At 37.1% G+C, this 22,721-nt stretch overlaps 3 protein-coding genes across 7 annotated transcripts; 1 reads left to right on the top strand and 2 right to left on the bottom strand.

Moving 5' to 3' along the window:
• Positions 1 to 6,413: 6,413 nt before the first annotated feature.
• Positions 6,414 to 7,388, top strand: LOC135613995 (transcription repressor OFP1-like). Its single transcript, XM_065110989.1, has one exon. The coding sequence runs from the start codon at positions 6,414 to 6,416 to the stop codon at positions 7,386 to 7,388; it is 975 nt and encodes a 324-aa protein (XP_064967061.1).
• A 39-nt stretch (positions 7,389 to 7,427) lies between these two features.
• Positions 7,428 to 12,170, bottom strand: LOC103989604 (gamma-glutamyl hydrolase 2). 2 transcript variants are annotated; one of them, XM_009408493.3, is made up of 10 exons: positions 11,694 to 12,170; positions 11,514 to 11,600; positions 11,246 to 11,335; positions 10,869 to 10,963; positions 9,556 to 9,616; positions 9,089 to 9,178; positions 8,919 to 8,981; positions 8,379 to 8,467; positions 7,750 to 7,842; positions 7,428 to 7,666 (listed from the first exon to the last, which is right to left on the bottom strand). In XM_009408493.3, the coding sequence occupies exons 1-10, from the start codon at positions 12,120 to 12,122 to the stop codon at positions 7,633 to 7,635; spliced, it is 1,131 nt and encodes a 376-aa protein (XP_009406768.2). In that variant the 5' UTR covers positions 12,123 to 12,170; the 3' UTR covers positions 7,428 to 7,632. The 2 variants fall into 2 exon arrangements, with proteins under 2 accessions (XP_009406768.2, XP_009406770.2); XM_009408495.3 differs by having other exon boundaries at positions 11,757 to 12,168.
• A 1,416-nt stretch (positions 12,171 to 13,586) lies between these two features.
• On the bottom strand, positions 13,587 to 18,384 carry LOC135615702 (heat stress transcription factor A-4b-like). 4 transcript variants are annotated; one of them, XR_010488119.1, is made up of 6 exons: positions 18,041 to 18,384; positions 17,250 to 17,625; positions 16,655 to 17,167; positions 14,983 to 16,099; positions 14,219 to 14,385; positions 13,587 to 14,063 (listed from the first exon to the last, which is right to left on the bottom strand). XR_010488119.1 is itself a non-coding variant. In XM_065114552.1 (3 exons), exons 2-3 carry the CDS (start codon positions 16,868 to 16,870, stop codon positions 14,990 to 14,992), a joined length of 1,326 nt encoding a protein of 441 aa, XP_064970624.1. In that variant the 5' UTR covers positions 16,871 to 17,167; positions 17,250 to 17,625; the 3' UTR covers positions 14,863 to 14,989. The 4 variants fall into 4 exon arrangements, 2 of the variants coding, with proteins under 2 accessions (XP_064970624.1, XP_064970625.1); XR_010488120.1 differs by having other exon boundaries at positions 14,219 to 14,368; XM_065114552.1 differs by lacking the exons at positions 13,587 to 14,063; positions 14,219 to 14,385; positions 18,041 to 18,384 and having other exon boundaries at positions 14,863 to 16,099.
• Between the last annotated feature and the right edge of the window lie 4,337 nt (positions 18,385 to 22,721).

Here is a 22,721-nt window from a genome sequence, read left to right as displayed (position 1 = left end):
CAATTATATATATATATATATATATATATATATATATATATATATATATATATATATATATATATATATATATATATATATATATGTGTGTGTGTGTGTGTATGATTATAATATATATCATATTCAATTATAATATGTATATATATATATATATTAATTATATAAATAATAATATCAATTATAAGGTCTACTCAAATATGTATCATAAAATATATTTTTTAAAAAACTTTAGACGGTAAGTCCTAAGTTAATGAATCAACAATCAATACAATCAAACTTAATTTCTTAATTGATGTTAATTATTTTTATATATTTTTTAATAATCAAGGACTTTATACCATAATGTATAGAACTACTAGAGTACTTATCATTCTCAGAGAAAAAAATATATTGTAATATGTCATAAAGTATCTTCAGTGACTTAATGATTGAATTTGACTACACCAAGTCATAAGATAAAATTTTACAATTATAAAACTTGATTAGCGACCTTAAAGTATGCCACAAAATCAACTTTTATTGTTGATAATGTAATAATATATGATTTTATATTCTTTTTAAATTATACATCCAACTAATATAAATATAAAATGTAAAATAGACTTCCGACTGTTAAGGTAATTTATAAATTAATATCTAAAAATATCATCATTTCAATCTGGTCTAATTTTATATAATCATTCATTCCTTTTAAATATTTTATTATAATTTTTAGTCTTTTAGTACTTAATTTATGGGTAACTTTAATATCTACCTAATATTTGAACTATAAAATTGATATATAGTCTAATATATACTTGAACGTATAATAGACTTCCAACTATGTATACATAAGGATTTTTTTTATTTGATTCATTTTAAAGTTATTTTAAAAAGCACATGCTTTAATTAAAATTTTTTTATTTTTATCGTTTGCTAAATGATGTTATATACTAAATCTCTCTTCTTTACGAGACAATCTTAGTAATCTTTGAGATATATTCATAAATATTTCAGTGCCAGTATTATAGATATATTTATTAATATCTCAATATAAATAACATAAACTGTCTTATTCATATTGACAACCTCAAAATTAGAAAATTTTTGGTTTAGTACAATAAACCAATATCATTATTTGCAAGCAAAATATTCGTATATAATATTAATATAATAAATTTACTCACATTAATATTTAGATATAAATATTGATTAATAGTATTTTTCTTAAACCTAAAGGAAATAATAATGTTATGAAACTTTATATACCAAAATTCTTAAAGTCATAAATAGATTTTTTTTAATTTGTATATCAAATTTTATTTTCTCTATGAATCATTTAAGTTAATTCATTTAAATTTTTCTTATCTAGATTTTCTATCGAAAAAGTTATTTTTATATCCATTTGATGTAACTCAAAATCATATTACTACTAATGTCATAATGATTCTTGATGAGTTCAATTAAAAAATTAAAGAAATATCTTGTTATGATCGATATTTTTTATAAATAAAATATTTAACTACAAGTCTAACTTTTATATCATTCGATATTACCCTTTGAATTATATTTTATCTTAAAATTTTATTTATAATTACTTTTTTTATAGTTAGAAGGTAATTTGATGAGTTCTCAGACACTATTCAAGTATATTGTTTTCAACTCTTCTTTCATCGCATCATATCACTTCTCATAATAATTAATTTTCATAGCTTATGAAAACAATGATGGATCATTTATTTTCTATGGTATAATCTAATTCGTATAGATATATCGCATAATAATAAAAAATTATAAGACTTTTTTCCCTTTGAAATCTTCTCAAAACTATTAGTTATGATCATTCTATGAGATCATTAGCGATGATATTAATATCATCTGAGAGTTAATCAATATTATTTTATTATTTATCCTCATCAATTCTTTTAGTGATTTAAGGAACAATAATATCTTAAATATAAAATAATAAAGAAATATCAACTTGTATCTCCTCAATATCAAGATTAAATTTTGAGATTTTTACTATCACTAATTCATTATTTTATAGGAATCATTTATTACTAGATTCAACTATCCTCATATTATGATTATGACAATAAAATATGTATCCTTATGAATTTTTTTTTGGATAAGTAATAAAATACCTAAAAATAATCCTTGAATCTAATTTCTTTTCATATAAATCGAAGACTCTTTTCTTTTCTTCGTAGAACAATCCTAAATATGTAAACGTCTCGAGTTGAATTTTCTATTAATCAATAACTTTAAAAAAATTAATAAAAGTGACTTATTAAGAACCTTGTTTAAGATATATAATTATCCTTAAAGCTTCTCCTCATATTGATTCGAGTAAAAAAAATAAATAGCGCTATCTTATTATGTTGTGGCATATCTGGTAAATTATAATGAGCATAAATATCATATTATTCTATGAATTTAGTAAAAGAATCAGAATTATAATTAGGTTCATAACAATAATAAAATTTATCACTCTTGTTAGTCAAAAATTTAAAATATAATATAAATGAAAAAATAATTATTATAATTCACATTCCATAAGACTTTGGGATATTAGTTATAAATAATATTCATCATTTTTTTTCAATCTAATATTTATTGAAACAATTCAATAATAATAAAATAACAACTAGAATAATTATTGAACATCAATTAGCATAAATGAAAACCCAAATGAAAACTATAATTATGGTGAAACATAGATCATACCTTACCTTTTTATAAAACAATAAATATTATTTCATAATTTCAAATATATGGATGTGAATAACCAAACAAATATCTATGAACAATAATTAAATTTTTAATTATCATATGTAAAATTTTATCGATACATCATATGAGAAAATTATAAAAAATTATAATTTATATTTTTTTAATTTCAAATGAAACCCTTAGACCAATCAACTCTATTTTATTGGGTAGATTCAGAATTAAGCTAAACATCAACCTAATTAAATTAGTCAAAAATTAAAGTTGATCAAAATAAAAAAATAATTAAATTTTTTTTTTAGATTTGATCAAAATTTGATTAATCGAATCTAAATGTAATCAAATAGTCAATTTTATAATTAAGAACACCAGTAAAATATTTTTTATTATTAAAGGGTAAAACTATAATTTTACATGGGATATATAATGAAAATATTTGATTTCTCAATGGCATAATTAAAAAAAATTAGGATACATATTAGAATTATCTAATTTTTTAGGGGTAAAAATATCCTTTTAGTTAAAAAAACACTCTTGAACCTCTCTCGTAACTACTGCCACCGTTGTGTTCTACCTCATTCACGCATGTGGATCTTATCGACGATGAACTAGCCATTCGTAGCCTACGTGTAGCGTATGATGGTGTGACTGTTCTCACATGGTTAGCCGATGACATCGTCGTCGCCACATCGTCCCACCACGTCATTCTGTCACACCCACGTGCAACTGTGCACCAATTGGTGACCACCATGATCACTGTAACGAGTAATTATGCTCATGAGTCTATTGTGTAGCCGTTGGGTACTGTGACCTTCGACGTCTAGTAAACGATATAGCAGTGTTGCTGTAGCCACTAGTTAAAAGATAACACTACAACCATTGCATATAACTACATTGCTATAGCCGCTTGCGACTAATATAGGTCGATCATAGCAAGGATGTTATGCACAAGCAGCCATGTATGCAATCACCATTAGCAATTCCACCCTACGATGCTTTCACTATATACAGCAACACCTATATGCAACCGCTACCCAAGACTAGGCCAGTGATCATCGAAGGCCCTTGACCTCAACAATGCTATTGATGGTAGTCCATCGATCAAACATGATGAATCTCATATTGTTTGCAAATATGTGATAGGACAGATGATATAAGAAAGCAGATTAAAATCGAATAATATATTTTCACAAGCGAATAGTGCTAATAAACAGATATAAGTATAAAATAAATATAAAATACTTTTATGATATAAAGTATTTAATTTCAAGCACATAGCCTTGGCACCGATGTAAACATAAAAACCGTGATCAAGCTATTGTTATATGAAAAACTTCAATGCAAAAAATTGAAATCAAATACCAATAGATCAAATATACGATATGTATATTTCAATATTATTAAAAAAACTTTTATCTGATTGGTGTACTATTGTTGGATCCGAAAGAAAGCTAAAGTGATATCGATGTACAAAGAGAACTAGACTCTTCTTATTTTCTCTTCTTATTTCTCATAAGACCGATATGAGTGATGGATTAGAGACTAAGGGGAGATAAGAGAAGATATATAATCTCTCAATAAAATTACATCACATTAATCATATTGTATCATATCCCTAAGAGATCTTATTTATTTATTATAGGTGAGAGTAATGAGTCTATGATAAGTAATTAGGAGATTCTCTCTCATCAAAATCATCTCAAATCATATCATAATAGTCTGATAACTATAATCAGAATCCAATCAAATTTATAATTATATTAATTAATAAAAATAAATCATATAATATATTAATTTTAAGTTCCATAGATTAGCCATTTAAGCTATTTTATCTTTTGTAAACATATTTAAAGAGACAAAACAAATTTATGTGTTTCCTCTCTATTTCTCTTTTTCACAATTAATAATATTATTATGTACGATGTAAAATATATCAAATAATGGTACACTCCTTAATTTGATCATAAATAGAAATTATCCTTCAATTGTTTCCTTCATACAACAAACGCTCGCCGAAAACTTTTTCTCCATGTTTGTCAAAAGTCCCCAAGTGGGAGCAAAGTACCTATCATCCTAGTTTGAAGTGCATTGAAACCAGAGACAAGTTTTGCATCCCACGTGGTGGAGACGTGGCTTTCCTTTTGTTTCACAAGTTCCCATGGCTTTCCTTTAACCATGCGGGCTTCCCCTTTTATCTTCTTCCTCATCCTCCTGCTGAATCACTGCACAAAGATATGCTCCACTGATGAAGAATTCATTAGATGTAATCATTGAGGTACCTCCGCCGTATGCTGCTATCATTAAATTAGTAGTTCATGCTATTATCAACTTTGCAGGTCAATAACAATAGTTAACTTTACAGCATTGTAATTTGTGGCGTTAAAATCTGAGCATGAGAATAAACAATTGTGATCGGACTTTGGAAGGTGGTGAGAGCGAGTAGAGGCTGCAGCAGAAGCGCGCGCCATTCACAACGTTACAACGGCAACCTGAGAGGGGACTTCAATCGACTGGGGAATAATGCAAACAGCTGAGGGGCGATCTGTTCTGTGTGTCCTCTTTGCGTGTCGTTTACCGAAGGAATCCTCGTGTCTTTGCCGTCACAACATCGAGGCCTCACGTTTCCCTGCAATCACAGGGAACGCACGCTTTCCATTGGCTAAGCCGCAGAGCTCAACAGTGGCCCTTCCAGTGACGACATCGACTGGTACCTCGATCAAGATACTGCGGATGTAGATATTAAACCCGGTCTAGACCGGCCAGAACTGGACTCGAATACCCTCAATTTTTTCTTATTTATTGTGAAATATATTTTAAATTTGTTGGAGGATATTTATTTTTTACTATAAGAAAGAACATATTATATTGATTATTCACTAATCCTAGCAACCACTATGAATACCAACAAAATCTTTATAGTACATTTCTACTGACCAAACCATTAAATAAAATATGACATGAATGAGATGGATCCAACTGTGAAACCATGTGGGCTTTGCTTCGACTATCATCGAGCTTGTCTCACAATATTTCAGACCTTGGACTTGGATGTTGTCTCTTCTATGGCCGGAAGGGTTCGGACCTTTAAAGGACACAACGTTGATTTTTTGGCTGCGTCGAAAATAGTGAGAGCATATATATATATATGCTCTCACTATTTTCCAAAAAGAAAAATCATGAAGAAAAAGAAAAAGTTTCCATTGGGTCCAATCAGCCATCAATATCCGTGGGTCAGAAGAATTCTCCACGTGGACGCGCGTGACTGCTGGTGATGGGAGTGAGAGAAACAATGATGGCGGGGAATGGGATTCAAAAAAATGGAGGTGGCAAAAGCGACAAAAGCAAAGGAAAACGAGGGTCTACTTTTGCTGCACTGCGCTTTATTTCTCTTCGATACTCGCTAATTGTACGAGCTGTCCATGCGACCGGCAAAGAAGGCGAAGTGTCGGGTAAAGCCGCCACTACCGAATCGCAGGCGCAGTCACTCCCTGCCACTCTCAGTCCGCCACTTTCTTTCAAAACCAACCCCTCCCTACCAACCTTAAACTTGACCGCTACCAACCTATAGTGGTGGAGGAGTCCATAAGACTCCCACGTTCGTTCCCCCGTAACCGCCACCTTCACTCCTCGCCAACTGCTGCTTGTTTCTGATTCGTTGGGAACCCATACTGGTGGCAGGAAAGACCGGCTTAACGATAGGGAAGATGGGATGGAGAAGAAATCAACATCATCAACAGCAGCAAGAACAAGAACGACGAAAGCAGGAGGAGAATAAGACGAAGAAGACTAAGAAGAAGAAGAAGAAGAAGAAGAAGCTGAACTCGACTTCCTCGAGCTTTTCTTTCTCCAGCGTTCTTCCTTTCTCTTGGCTCGCTAAACTCAAGCCCAAGAGAAGAACCGCACCCGTTGTCGTGCCACCTGGCGCCGTCTTCACCCCTCCGCCTTCTCCTTCCCCGCCTGATCCCCAGCTCGATCCCCTCGCCTACTGCTCCGCCGCCCCCGGCCGCCTCTCCGTTGGGGAGGATGGCGGTGGCTCCCGACCGAGGATCACTCCCGCGGCGGCGCGCCAGCGGTCCGCCCGGCACCACTCGGTGGGCGATCTCGAGATCACCCTTGGCCACATCATCCCGTTCTCCCGGCGGTCCACGAGGCGGTGGGTCGAGTCGGACTCCGGGAGCGACGCGTCGGGGTGCGATCTCGGCCTCGGCCGGCGCCCCCCGCGGCCGCGGCGGAGCACGAGGACCACGGTGGTATATACTTCGGATCAGCGGGTCGACACCGATGGCAGGGATGGGCTCCCACGGCGATCGTTCGGCGGGAAGATCCAGCATAGAGCCAAGGTTAGGGTACGCTCGCCGCGCGCGGCAGCGGCAAAGGCGGAGGTGGAGAGGATGAAGGCGGCTGCGAGGAGGGCGGAGGGGAAGAGGAAGGGCTTGGAGAGGTTCGCGGTCGTGAAGTGCTCGCGCGACCCGCAGAGGGACTTCAGGGAGTCGATGGTGGAGATGATACGGCAGAAAGGGATCGGACGGCCGGAAGAGATGGAGAGACTGCTCGCGTGCTACCTCTCCCTCAACTCCGACGAGCACCACGACGTCATCGTCAAAGTGTTCCGCCAGGTCTCGTTCGAGTTGAGCCAGAGTCCAATTGACGGCATTGATGGATCCAGTGACCAATGTTGATCATCTTGATCGCCTCTGCATTCTGATGACATCTAGACATCAATAAAGACACGTTTCCATTTTCCATGTTCTATTATCCTATGACGGCATTGCCATTAATGTTTATTTTATTTACATTCCACCCTGTGAAAAGGGGCTTTTCTGTAAATGTCGCATCCAAGTTATCGGGCATAAGCCTTGTGTACACAACAATGAAGCAAGCATCAATCAAGGATGACTTGTTTTGTAGCGATGGATTCCAGGATTAAGAGAAGATGTAGACTTCATCGTATCCTCTCCTGATACATGACACGCTTGTTAGCCTGCAAAAAATGAAAGGAAAAGAAAGAAAGAACAATTAGTAAACGAGCTGTCATCCTACCCAGCCTTCCCGCAGTAAGTGGGGCTATAATTGTATATGAGATTGTCCAGAACTTTCTCGGTGGGAGGTCTGTTTGAGGATTTTCGTGCCTCACTGCAAAAGAAAAAAACATCATGTCTGTTAATGCTTCCAGTAGATGATAAGAATTAGACAATAATAAAAATCATAAGTCTCTATTATTTGAATTTGATTATATTAATCTTTTATCGTTAAAAAATTATATGTTAAATTTAAAATATTTAAATTTTTATTAAAACTTTTTCATGTATTCTTGTATCTTTTTTTGTATCATTAACATTAATCATTTTATCTCTTCTGACAATCAAAAATCTCCTAAACACATTAACATATATCTTAATCAATTTTCATAAACGATAAAAAATCTCAATTATAAACATAAAAGGTTAATATTGGAGATGGATGACTCAATTTATGAGTAAAATAAAAGATCTCAGGCTATGGTTTAGACTTCACATAAGTATGCATGCATTGCCAGTATTTACTTTTAGCTGGAAGAACATAGTGCCAGAGTACCGTGAATAACTAAAGGTGAAGTATCAAACAGCTGGAGCAACGCAACTAAACAAGAATAACCAGGATTGGAAAAGCCGCAAAGGTTCACTTCCAACCTGATTAAGTAATTCGCGACATGTTGAGTTACTCGCACTGCATCCTCACTATGTGGTATCATTGATAATCCCCATTCAAAAGCATTTTTCTGCAGTATCCAAAAGAAAACTTTGACGTTAGCTAATTTGAGGACGCTGCTCTATACTTGTCCACAAAGGTGAAAAAAAGATTGAAATTATTATACTAGCACAGGTCAAGATTAAGAAGTGTGTAAAAGATTGTTGTATAACTAGCAATTAGAATTTTCATGGACTATACCACCGCTGATGATGAAGGCTAGGGCATCAATCAGAGTTCCATTAGGCAAAAGTCAGTAGTAATATACTCATAACTCTATAAGAACTCTGAGGGAGAAAAAACAAAATCAAGATTTAAAAATGTGTTTGTCATTTCTGGCCAAACCTCTGTAGATTGTCTATCAGAACAATATGTTAACCAGCAAGTGAACCAAGGGTCTCAAACATATCAAATAAGCAGTTAAAAATTAAGATAGGAACTGCTCCTAATAAGAGGAAAATTAACATGGTGATCAAAATTACCTCTGGATGCCACTGGAAGCCAGTCACAGGATAGTTATATGCTTGTGCGGTTGAAACATAATCCTGCACTAGATAAAAATAAAGTTAAACTTTGTATCAAACTAAGAATAGATACGCCAAATCCATTATCCTTCCCAAACAAGAATATGCCGAATATGTTATCCTTATACCTTACCATTTTCATCCTTCGATGTTGTCAAAATCCTGAAAAAGCTTGAAAGCGCAACATTATCTTGCAACCTCTTAGGTGATAAACCATACTTCCAGTTATAGCAACAATTCAACAGAAAGAGGCAATGTTAGGCTGCAATACCAGAACATCAAGTAGTCCACACAACAGCTAACAGCAATTTTAAAATCATAAGGCCAGTAAGATTATCAAGAAGGATAAATTCAATTGGCACAAAAAGTGTGACCAGCTGAATTGTATGCGTCAGAACATTTCAAGAAGGTAATATTTAGAAATTTTTGATTCCAAATATGAAAAAAAATCTTAGAAGCAAAGATCCTTGAACAAGAAAAGAATAACGTAGAGAAATAAAAAAAAATGATCTTTATTGCATATGAATGTAGAAGGATATGAAGCTTGTCGGAAAATGGCTATAAGGATTTCACATACAAGTTTAACCAATCTTACTTTATGATTTTGCATGGCAAGACATTCTGTGCTTAACTTCCATAATAATTCGAGTGGGAATCTGCAGAACCAAAGTTTGGCAATCATGATCATGCATATAATTCTATATAGGAATTACTATTTTATTAAAGCTATAAACTAGATAATGCAGATAACTGAGCCCACAAGCATTATTTTACAATAGATTTTGTCCAGGCTGTCATGATTATCTCAGTATGATTTCTGCATCCACTAACTAGTTGCTGAACACTGATAGATAATTAATAGATCATGCAGCTGAGGAATATGATTGTAGACATAAAATCTTGCTAGCACAAATGAGAGGGGTCCTTTCAGTCATCCTCCTTCCTCACAGTGAGGCCATCATACAAATAAATACCTGTTTCTATAGACTGATACATGTTTTCCTCGGTTGATTGGATCCTAACATAATCATGGCCTCTTCTGTTTTCAAAGAAACTAACTGATGCCTTTATTTGAACATGTAAAGACAACTTTCTTATTACCTTTTCTCATCCTTTTTATCTCCAATATATAGTAGCCTAAAGATTTCAACGTTTAAATGTCTCTCCGTTCCCAATAACATGAACCCAAACCTAATTATCTTATTGTATACTTTTTTCCCATTAGGTTTTATTTATTTTCATTGCAATCACTTCAGTTAACTCCAAAGCACAATGTGATAACTGAAGAAAGACTTAGAAGTGGACAAAACACGATGTCAGAAAAAAAATCAAAATAATTGTCTAAGAGAAGTAGCAGAAGAAACCAATATCACAGTTGTTCTGAATCCACCACTAATTTTCTAAAGCAGTTTTTTAATTCAATTATGCATAAAACTAAGGGTAAAAAATTCTGTCTACTTCAATAATGGAAGCCTGTAAATGCAACACTTTTTATTCATAATATGTGAATATTATTTACAATGTAATCGTCATTTGCAACTAACTGAATGATCACAAAAAACAAGAGTGAGCTTTTATTTAAAGACATCTTTTTAAGTTCTTTTCAACAAAACTAGGAGCTTATGCAGACTCTTGTGATAGATAAATTCCATCAGATTCCTTTCACAAATAATTGAAGAAAAGGAAGAAATTCTTGATCACTCATTTCAAGGTTCATTTAGTACTGGTATATACTATCATGACAGTTATTAGATGATCAACTATAAATAATTCTCTTGGGCAAATAAAACAAGAATTATTGCAAAAGAGCTCCTGCACAAGTTTGACAAATGAATTGGATGGACATTATGCCGGAAGTTAACAAACCGCCCCTTGGAATAGCAAAAAGAAAGAAACAATTGCAATTACCTCTCAAAAACAGACCCTTTAATTTCTGCATAATCTGGAAAATAAAGAGTGGACGCTTGATTCTCTCCTTTAAATCTCTCACATATATCGCAGTCCTATGATCATAAAAAAAAGTAATGGCATGTTCAAAACACGGGAAAAATGGTTAATAGATTAAACTGGAAGATAATGCATGCGTCTTCGATAAGAGCATCCACACATTGCAATATTAAAATCTCTACCTACAGGTTTATATGCATCGCAATTTCAAAGGGCTGATTCTTAATACGATGAAGGTTATCACTTAAAATTAAGCAAACAGTTTGAATTAACATAAAACATTCGAAATAGATACGTTTGTAATATTTATGCCGAAACAAAAAAGAAGAGGGACTTACGTTGCTTATAATCATGCTTACAAGCTCAAACCCTAAACAAATTGCAAACAGGGGAAAATGGTCCCCTGCGTCATTTCTCTCCAAAGTTACCTGTCACAGCCAAGTGAAAAGTATTGTTACCCAAAGAACAATATCATCCTTTATCCAAAAGGGCATAAAACGGGTATGACGATTGTGCATCAGGGAAATCTCGAATTTTCATCTGTTTTGAATATATTTGAGCCAAGCGCCATCAAGATAGCAGCATATTTCAGATTAGCAAGAATACCTGAAACAGTTTCGTTATGGTCTCAAAGTACAATCCCTTCTTAGCCCATCCGCCGGTGAATAATACGCCATTAACCAAACTCAACTTCTGCAGCCACAAAAGGAGTAAATTGGGTCACTTGAACTCTTAGATTATCAAGATTCAACAATCTTAGCGATGTTTCCTTCACTACCAGCTAACCCTAAGTTTCTTCGACTGAGAAACTGAGTTAGGAAGAAGGAAAGAGAGAAGGAACGGTCCTACGTCCAGGAGGGTCTCCTCGGGCTCGTTATATATGAGAGGGATGACCCGGGCCCCCGCGGACTCGACGAACTTGACGTAGGAGGCCGGGATGTTGGATGCGCTAGTGACATTGCTGAGCCGGCCGGAAGCGCCGTCCCCCGGGTGGGTCACGATCCCGATTACCGGAAGGTAGTAGAGGGAGGGGTCCGTCGACGGGCAGCTCGACGCCTCCCCGGCGTAATCAAAGAACTCGGCCTCCTCTCCCCACCTGCCTCGGAGAAGGACGGAACCGCCCATGGTTTCTCCGTAGCACGAGATGGAGGTGATGAAAGAGGCGATGAGGATGAGAAGAAGGACGCATAGGGAATTCCACCGCCCTGAGGTCATCTGTGGCGAAGCGTTAAGGTGAGAGAGGAGACGCGAGGACCAAAATCGAATTTAACCGATTTTAACGAGTAAAATCACCTTTTTCTCTGTTACTCGCTCGCTTACCTTTCTTCAAGATGAAGCAAGTTGTGGGATCCACGACGCTTAGTCCACTCGCAACACATACAGAGTCCTTGGGTACTGGTTGAAACGGAATCCAAAGCTTTCTTTTGTTCTTTTGATGCATAAGACTAAAAACCAGTGCCAATTACCCGCGGTCATGTTACGCACACGCACACCGTGGATAACCGAACACTCCAACTTAGGTGATATTTTTGGGGTACTCCGTCATCGTGGACCCTTATCCAATGGCTCAAAAGTTGCCACGACAACCGCGCAGCTAATGCCCGTGTATGATGGCATGTACTCATTTCCTCCACAAAAGAAATCGACCCGGTTCTGCTGGTGGTTCGAACTCTGCCCTACATGGTATATGTCCAATCACCATTCTAGTACATGTGGAGGTGAGCACGTAAGGGTAAGAATAAAGTCTTTGCTCAAAGATATTATATATATCAGGGCGAAAGGTGAAACGTGGCAGAATTATACCACAGAGATTTACTGTTTGGTGTTTGAAGTGTGCGTGGGATCACACTTTCCATGAATAGATTACTTTGCCGGCCCTCAGCCACCCACCCACCAGTGTTACCTTCGTACCGCTAATGCGTGCGTGTCGTGCAGATGAAGCCAAGCTTTCTGGGTCCCATTCCCACGACTTTATTCGACGAATGCAACATGTTGACGTGTCGATCGTGGCCCACCAACATAACATTTTCTCACAGCGAATATATATATATATATATATAGAACGTATAAATAAATAATAATAATTGATAAATCCAAACCCAAAAATTGGTTGTGATGCTGATATTTCATGCTTTACATGTATTGATACACCTTAATTGAGATGCATTCTTCACAGGTCTTGCAATTTGGTAGGTAGATAAGATCATGAGTGGTTCATCCATTAGCATACTGACACCTAATACCATCACCTGACCTCTCTTTAAATGACCTATGCAATGTCCCTTTCTATTTATTTTGATTGGCATTTTTATGTGGTTTTTGCTTATAAATAAAGGTGTGGCAATGAGCCAATTAGGGGACATGATTGATGGTGATCTTGTGGTCTACTTTTGTTGCCATCCTCCCTATTCACATCCCCACCAACTTATTATTATGCCGTTTAGAGCTCCGCTTAATTGATTAGTAAATGATTCCATTCAAAGTTAGCTACTGTTTCGCAAAAGTTTCTTTTTTTTTTTAGGATGGATTTAATATTCTTCCAAGCAAGATAAGTGAGGATGGTTCCCTTTGATTTAATTAAGGTTAATCTTTAGCAAAGTCTTATGATCGCATCTTATCTTCATTTATCTTTCATAAAATAAAATAACTGAAATTAATGGACACATTATAGTAATTCGATACAGACCAAAGATCATCTCACAAACAAATGATCTGCACAATACAATACATTTCCAACACAGGTATTCTTCAACCATGACCAGCTCACAGGTGTATGACTCAATGTGGAACACACAATTACAATCAATTATCACCACATAGAACAGAGTCTTGCATCATGCAAACTGCATCATGCAGCAATCACTATGGCTCCCATCATTATGATGACTATAACAACTCAACTAATTAACATTTATTTAACTTTGGTATCTATCCCCAAAAAAAGGAAAGTCTGATTCCAAGACTGATAAGCATTGTAAAATGTTTGAGTGGAAGCAACAGGGAGAACTAGCAAGCAGAATGCCCATTTGGAATAAGCAAAACAAGGCCAAGTGACTAGAACAATCTTTCCCTCTCTGGCGCCGGCAAGCGATGAAGATTGCATTATGCTTTCGTGATGCTGTACTCCTGCAATGTGGGGAAATCCTTATCTGCAAACTGAGTCAAGTCAAGAATTTGATTAATAAGCATGAGAACTCTTGTTATCGTGTATCATCTAAAAAGACTAATTGTAGAACCACTGGAAAAAATAATAGTTTCAAAGATTTTAACCAGGTCAGTTCTTTTTTCTTTTTATTTTCAAGAAGGCTTACCTATATCAGGTAATCGACACGAACAATTCAATGGCACTTAGCAGTAGGAGACAAGAGCATCCTTCGCTATATCTGGTTCTGTAGCCGAGTGAAAAATCAAACAAGCTGGGGCTCCCCCACACAAAGACACTCTTGAGAACACCCTGGACTCTGCAGAACAGACAGTACTATACACACAAATAAAGGACTGCATGTAAGACATATTCGGTTTATAAGATGAAAAGTTAGCGTACTATACATTTCAGTTGAAACTAAATTTCATCATATAGCAGTTGTCATATTGAAGAAACTAAAAGGAGACGGCTTTTGGTTGTTAAAGGTGATTGTTGTATATATAGAATGATTTCTTTACAATCATAGCAGATGTACGAAGTCTAACACAGTTGACTATAATGAAACTTTGTTGAATGATTCAATAAAGTTACACATGGGGACCATAGGCACACCATTAATTATGTAAAACATACACAGGACGGAACATATATGGATTCAGTTGATCGATAGGATTGAGTCAAAAGATGAGGGGGCATCGCCTAAAGTCTGGCATGATACGGAATGCTACTTTTGACATGATACCACCATCCATAAGATGAAAGAATTATTACTAAGAAAACTACAAATTACTTCTAACCAGGGACGAAAAATAAAAGGAATGAACCGACAACATAACAAGTTTATCATACATGACCACCGTAAGTTATGTCGCACTATCAGATCACATATAGGTTGTAACACATTAAAAACTAAAGAAAAGAGATACAAACATCAAGTTTAATCTGCTGAAGTGAGATTTTCCATCTTTCCTGCAAGGTGATCAACATTTTTCCTGTCGCACCATGTGTTTCCTCGCTCTCCCATCTCTCCTTGACTTTGTTTGTCATCTAAATCTCTTCTTTTTGACTGGACTTCCTTTGTCTCAGAAGAACCTGGGATCTCCGTAAGAAACTGTTCCCAGAACACATCATTTGCCCCTGTCTGTGCCACAGTTCCGGTAGTTTGACCTCTTGACGAATCAATATCTATGGCAGCAGGTGCTAAATTCATGTCTATCTTAGAAACCTTGCTTTGTGAATCTGTTTGTATTTCGGTTGCAGGAATAACAGATGTTTCTGCATCACTAGTGGATTCTGCTACCTCTGGCGATGAATGAATATCTCCCGGGCAAGGTGAAGGAGGATGCAGTTTAGGAAACAGCAATTGCAGATTCACATCAGTCTCCCCGGATGATGCATTCATCTCATCAAGAATCACATTAGAGGGCAGGCATGGCACGATACTATCATAGCAGACATCGTCACCAGAAGCTTGACTAACACTTTTGAAGAAATTTTCCAATGAATTCAACGATGATTCCATCTTCTCAAATGGCTCCATGTCGAGTGCATACATAGGAAGAATGTCAGACTTTTCTCTTGCAACAGGCTGAAAAGATGCGATTTGGTTATCTTCCATTATAGCATCCTCACCTAGAAAATCGATCTTTGGCAATCTCCTTTTCTTGCTACGAAGATCAGAGAATTGTACAATGTTAGAAAGGAACCCGGGTTTCTGTATGATTTGTGCCAAGAAGTCCATGAGGCTTCTCTGTCGGTTTTCCAAAACCTGCAATCTATCCTCTAAGGACTGCATTTGGTGCTCCATTCCATGCCGCTGCTGTGTCTGCTTCTGAAACTCACTCAATAGTGTACCCTTTTTTTGCTTAAGCCTCTCAATTTCCTCTTCAAGCTCCTGTCTTTCAGCTTCCGAAGTGTTGCCTTGGTTGTGCAGCGAATGGCTATGCACCGGCTTGCGTCTGTAAATGTTTTGTAAGAGGTGCCTTTGTCCTCGTATGAAATCGTCATTTGTGAACTCCCATTGATCAGGGTCTGTTTTTCTGAAACCCTGTAATAACAAAATCATTTTAATCTCCAAAACATTGTAACAACACTACGGCCAAAAAAAATCATAATAATCTCAGCCATGTTTGATGATGTACTTGTGGTGGAACGTATAAAGACATGACCGCTACAAACTTAAGGCTCGCAAAAAGAAAACAATTAACTCTATAATAAATCAATACATACGAAAACTTAAACATTCAGAAAAGTGTAAAATAGTCCACAAGCAATCAACTCATTTCCGACCTATAAAAGAAAAAAAAATTCAATACTTGAACAAATCATTCGTACGATCTCTCTTCCTGTTCGAAGAACATAATTCAAGATTCAACAATTGTGTATGAAAATTTTGATCAAGAATAGAATTCCATCATATGAGTGAGTGGATTTATGTCATTCTTCTGACCAGATAAATCGTACAGACACCACAGGCAACATAAAGTAGGTCAATCGAGATGAACTAATTGACCAAGCATAATATGTGACACAGTTTCCAATCCAAGAAATTACTCATGTCCGTTAAAAAGAAGAAGTATTCTATTGGGATTGTTCCACTTACATAAGTGTTGAGCTGCCTGACGAAGCTGGAGAAATTGTTGTGCTTAAAATACTTGGGGAGCAAATCCCTAGCAAACTCCGGCGGATTCCACACGACGAAGCTCGTGTTAGAGGGGCTCCATGAAACGATGGAGTTCGTCGACGGGTCGTCCACCATCTCGTATGTCTTCGTGAGGAACGGGGGAGGGGAATTCGAGCTCCCCCGAGAGCCTTCCATCCCTATCAGCCAAACACCACCACCAGATCGGGAAGTCAAAGCATCCTTGCCCCTTCAAGATTAGGGCAAATCGCATCCTTCCATCGAAAGATCAACCAAGAAACCACCTCCTCATCCACAACCTCGATCGATCCGCTCCATTTTCAAATGAGCCACGAAGTCCCCATCTGACCGAGACGCCGAAAGACACCGCGTGGTTTCAACTTTCAAGATCAAGCACCCAAACGGAACAACCTTTACACCAGAACCGATCGCTAATCAGGCGACGCCTTCGAGTAATCCGCGCAAAGGTCCGACCTTTACGACGAGGAAGATTAAAAGGAAGCAAGAAAGCGAGAAAGAAACAGGGAAAACACCTACGAGCTTAAAAGGAACCAACCTTTCCTCCTCTTCCTCTCGCTCGTGCTTCTTCGGATGGCCAAAACCAATTTTTGATGCGAGAAACCGTACTCTTCGATGCTATTCTGGAAGGGTTCAATGGCGATGTGGTGTGTCCGAGTCGGAATCGTCGGAATTTTCTAGAAGAAGAAGCAAGCGATAATAAGAACAAGTCTGACCCTCCCTGGAAATGAATCCTTCTTTTCCTTTTTCTCTCAATCTTTTTCTATAATAACTTTGCGCCCCTCTCTCTCTCTCTCTCTCTCTCTCTCTCTCTCTCTCTCTTCACAGTACAATGATATGTGAAACGAGCCTTTCCTCTGTCCAATTGTTGATAATGAATAGCTGCGGTGAGCTCTGCAAATAAATTTTAGTTCCTGTCATTTAGAAAACTGAAGTCAACAAAGAAGATATAATTTGATTTATATTTTTTAATATTTTTCATACGATAAACTTCAAAATATGTATTTTTAAATGTGACTATAATACATTTGAATATATAATTCTTTTTTAATCCAAAGTGGATCAAAAATATATATATTCATATTATTTTTTAATATTTTTCATACGATAAACGAAGATCAGTAAATCGTTTCATAATGCCAAATGCCAAAGAATTTTGAACTTTGAACCATTAAGAACTTCTGTCGACCGATTAATCTGCCAATTCAAGGCGATCGATCATCCAGTCCAGTCCCGACACCAACTCGTCAATGGCACCAGCGAACTGTTCGATGGTATGTCTCTGACGGAAACGGTGGTGGGTGGGAAAGCATTTTCTAAGCTTCTCACCTTCCCAACGGTGGTAGAAGAGAAACTCGAGAGATCATCACAACCACCACCCCGTTGATCTCTCCAAGTGCAGCGAGGTACGCCTGCCTTTGTGTGGGTGGGTTGTTGATGCGGTGGAATGCACCAGAAAAGGAAGCACCATGGCGGAAGTCTTCCTTTCCTCCTCCTCCTCCTCCTCCGCCTCCTCGCTTCTTTGACAAAGGCAACGCGATTAGGTCGAGGAGAGCTGAGATAGTGCTGCAGGCAGCTCAAGCTGATCGATGAATGATGACAGAGATGAGAAAGCGGTGGAAGAAACGTGATGCTTCCGCACGCTAATTGGAAATGTAAGTAGCTGATCGATGTAAGATGTCACAGCCAAACTCATCTTCGAGTCTAATAATCCAATTACTTGTTCGTTTGTTGGTGACTGTAATGGTTCCGATCAAAAGAATAGTCTACGCGGGTCAGATTATGCATGAAAATATCACACCCACACAAACAAAATATACATTAGAGAAAAGCCAACATATGAATCAAAAGGAATTCTCTTGAAATCTCCGGCTGTCGCCTTACAAATGGATCACTGGGTGATAAGGTGGGTCCCCAAATCCTTCGAGGAGGAAGACCTTGTCTTCGACTTGAGCAAAGCGAAGGAAGCTTAGGTCATGGTGGCCGCAGAAACCTCCTCCAATCACGGAGATCAGAGTCATCATACGACACAATACGTAGAAGCTTCGTAGTGACGACGACAATCTCTCTCTCTCTCTCTATCTAAGACTAACATTGCTTTCGTTGCTACGCGTCCAACTCCATGACCCGATATAACAAGGCAGTTTGTCGTCAGCAGGCTCGTCATGGTGATGCAAATTGCTTCGACGACCTGGAACGGGAGATTCTTGTCCATCCAAATGAAACCATGGCGATTGCGTGCTTCGAGTGCACTTCGTGGGGATTAATTGTTCACGGAAGGAAGGCAGTAGAATTCCTGTCTCTCCTTGTCTGCCATGATCGACCGATTAAGAGATGCGGCAAGGGAAGGCGACGCGTCCTGCAGTTACTCTCCCCCAACTCCTTGCTGCTTGTTCATGCCCACATACTAACGGTGAGAGACGGCGCAGAGCGGAAGAGATAACGTTAGGTGGAGACGTGTATGTCATCGCTGCATGGACGGGGAGAGATGGAGACTCGTCTTCCTTGGCGTCCAACGACTCCAATAGCGACTCACCGGCACACTTACTGCTGCCACTTCAATCAAATGCTTCATGCACTTAAAACAACTTGATCTGCAGCGGAACAACCAGCAACATGAACATGAGTTCGTATCCAACGTGGAAGTTCCAAGTCTGGAACATGAGTTCATCATCCAAAAGTGTCGGAAGTGCATGGGAAGATGAATGATTGGGAAACCAGTTTTGATCCTCATAATGGTTTCTCAGCCCATTTAACTGCTGCAGCTAATACTTCAAGACAACACCTTTCTGCTGCAGAAGCAAATTGGTGACAGAAACCTCCACAGTATTCTTCCCTTGCAAAGAGTTACAAGAGAAAGCTTACGAAGCCTTTCGTTGCACACAATGCAAGCAAAGCCAAGACACTGTTCTTCTCTGTGCTACACAAAACAGAGAAATGGAAACAGTAATGGATTTCTATTACTGCAGTTCAAGAAAAACTCTTGAATTTGCCAAAGCCTCCTCAGCACGAAAAGAACTGCAAAATAACAAATTTTCTTAGATGGATTTAAGTAAATTCAACACTTCGAGGTATATCAGATATTTGAACATAGATAGTACTGAATCCATATATGGATCTATAGAATTCAGAAGATTTCAAATCAAAATTCGATTGCCAATGTGGTTATACAATGGATATACATTTGTTTCCTTTGCTAAATGAAGGTGTTAATAGTTTTCATTTACTTGATTCCTTTTGCATTCTTTTCATTTGGATGTGGTTAATAGTTGCATGGTGAGGACAGATCCAGCTTTTGGCAACTAGTTTCAGCATGATGAACTCATATTACAAGCTGGTAGGAACGATTTGCTCAATTGTTATTCCTCAAAGATTCCTTTGACAACCCAATCAGAGCCTTTCATGGGACAAACAATGGTCAAACAATCCCCAGTTTATATGAAGGAGATGATGGGGAAGAATAAGATGCATTTAGGGAGGATGCTGCTTGGTAAGTGTGTGTTAGCTTGTGACAAACAGAGAACACTCGGTCACAGTGACTGTCTCTGTCATGGACTAAACTAATGGTCATCTGAGATTACAGGATTAGATTAACAGAGACAGATCTGTTTGGATTAGTCTTGTGTCAGAGTGGCCTTCATTAAAGGTGCTCCCTCTGATGTGTTGATTTAGAATATCAAATCTGTTTAGCAACATAAGCTCTCAAGTTGTTGCATTTGGCATTTTGCATGGGGTGTTTTCTTCTCAGACCTCACTTTCTGTGAAGATTTAAGAATCTCTTTAAAGTCATAAACAAAGGGTTTAAGAAACAGTACTGTGATTGTAACATGGAGAGCACTACAAATTGACACTGTTAATGATAATATTATTAAGTCATTCTTGAAAGGAAATTGTTTCTTGGGGTCTAAAATTATATATGGAATCAACTGCTGAGTTTGGTTTGGATCCAAAATGAACTTTCATGATGGTAAAACAGAGCAATCTCACCCAAATATATCTTCAAGTTAGGTATCATCATGAAATTGAATCCCTTTTTCTGAAGGATATGTGCAAGCATGGACTGATACATGTATTTAGGCACACCACAACTCCAGAAAAAGGTCTCTTTGCATGGTTTCATATAGACATTCAAGTTTGATTCAGCTTTTTCCCAGTCAAAAGGTTGAAAAGATTTCAGTGCTAATCTTCCAAGCAAGGCATGGACAACAGGGAAATGATAAATGTATGACCTATGTCCATTAGGTGATAGGTTGTCTGGCATTCTTATGTTAGATTTCTAGCAGTGTAGCATCTATGGAAATCACCAGTAGATCTAGAAAACTACTGTCTCACATTTGGAAAGCTGCCTTAGCATCAGCACTAATTGCTTATTCTGATTAATTATTGTTCCACAAGAGGGATGAAGTTGCTTGCCAGATTCAAACTCAAGGTGGTTTCTGACTTCATGGATAAGCTTGACTATGTTTCTGAACCACAGGCATGCATTCATTTCAGTCATAAACTGTAATAAATGTGAGAAAGATGATCAAGCAAGTCAGTACCTTTTCCCTTTGTGTGGTGTCATTGGTGACACATGACATTATCTAATGAAAGGGACCTTTTAGTTAGGTATCTTTTCTGAACTTTTGATGCCAGTGTTCTTCCCTTTGACTGGTAACATTTCCATGTGCCAACCGAGTTGCATAGGTGCCTTTGAAAAGATGATGTGGTTTTGGATCCCTGTGGAGGATTGATTCCTCTATCATCATATGTAACTCAGGTTTTCAGATCTAAAAGCTATTTCAGAAATGACTTCCTGTAGGATTCATCTCATCCTTAGAACTGGAAACAATTGACTTCAACCTATGATTGGTAGAATCCAATGATTATTGTGACATGGAAGCTACAACTTTCTAATGATCTCTGGAACATAAACATTTGTTTGACTTGAAACCCAGTAGAAGAGAAGGTGATTGATCTGTATCCATGGATCTTTAACATATCCTAGCTGGAGGAATCCATGAAGTTAGATACAAAGTAGTTGGTTGGTAAAGGAGAAGCACCAGTTGAAGTGTATCTGATGGAACTGAACAGAGTAAACTGGTCATAGACTCTCTAAGATAGATAGATGTTCATGCCATTTGAAGAAACATATTCAAAAAATATTTGCCAGTTTGAAACTGTGAGCAAATAATTCAGCAAGTTGGAATCATCTAACCAAACAACATCTACATTGGAGCATTTGCAGTCTCACCAAACTTGTTGATTGTGCAGTGTTAATGTTTTCAACTTATAATAGCCTACACCAAGCAGTAATCATTAGACCAAGCTCATGTCCTTTTCTCTTCTCTCACACAAGACCTGCACCTCACCAAGTTTCAACAATGTAGACATTAGGTCCTTTGACTTTTAAGTCTCCTCTTTCTTTTTGTAGAGTCTAGCCATTTAACTATTACATTAAAGAAAACAAAAAGATTAATCTATTCATTACTGAATTCAATCAACTCAGACTCTGTGTTTTTTTGTACTGAGAAAATTATGGATCTTCTTCTAAATACACAACTAAAGTAGTAGATCTGAGTGACTACAGTTTGCATTCCATTGTCTTTAACATGAAAAAGACATTGAATTGACCAAACAATGAAACTGAGATTCCAGGAAAAATTGTCATAGGTGCCAGTTTTGACTTAAGGTTGCATGAGTGTGGAAGATCTCCCGGACATAGAAATTATGGTACCTTAATGATACACATTTAGTATAGAATTTGCACAAGTGAGAAGCTTGATTTATGGCAACCTATTCTCAAAAGTTAAATAGATGAGGAGGAAATTAAAAATGAGTTTCTGCAATTCTAAATTCAGTCGAAACCGATTTCGGAATATTTCTGCGATTCATCTGCATTCATATTTCGATCAATCTCCATCGAATAAATACACTTGACATGTTAATTTTGTAGAATAGATTAAAAAAAATAAACTTCATTCAGCATTTTTTTGTTTCTAAATGAATCATTATGATTGAAATGATAATG

This window comes from Musa acuminata, chromosome BXJ2-6 (assembly GCF_036884655.1).
Source record: "Musa acuminata AAA Group cultivar baxijiao chromosome BXJ2-6, Cavendish_Baxijiao_AAA, whole genome shotgun sequence".
Classification (NCBI taxonomy): Eukaryota; Viridiplantae; Streptophyta; class Magnoliopsida; order Zingiberales; family Musaceae; genus Musa; species Musa acuminata.
This window is presented reverse-complemented; position numbering and strand designations above follow the sequence as displayed.

What these genes read in the sequence shown, in the direction of transcription:
- LOC135613995 (XM_065110989.1), top strand. Translation starts at nt 6,414, where the DNA reads ATGGGATGGAGAAGAAATCAACATCATCAACAGCAGCAAGAACAAGAA.
- LOC103989604 (XM_009408493.3), bottom strand. Translation starts at nt 12,122, where the DNA reads ATGACCTCAGGGCGGTGGAATTCCCTATGCGTCCTTCTTCTCATCCTC. An exon ending in TAAGCATGATTATAAGCAAC is followed by an intron (nt 10,964 to 11,245) that starts GTAAGTCCCTCT and finishes TTATGATCATAG; the next exon opens with GACTGCGATATATGTGAGAG. An exon ending in CGAAGGATGAAAATGGTAAG is followed by an intron (nt 8,982 to 9,088) that starts GTATAAGGATAA and finishes TATCTAGTGCAG; the next exon opens with GATTATGTTTCAACCGCACA.
- LOC135615702 (XM_065114552.1), bottom strand. Translation starts at nt 16,870, where the DNA reads ATGGAAGGCTCTCGGGGGAGCTCGAATTCCCCTCCCCCGTTCCTCACG. An exon ending in TCAGGCAGCTCAACACTTAT is followed by an intron (nt 16,100 to 16,654) that starts GTAAGTGGAACA and finishes TTGTTATTACAG; the next exon opens with GGTTTCAGAAAAACAGACCC.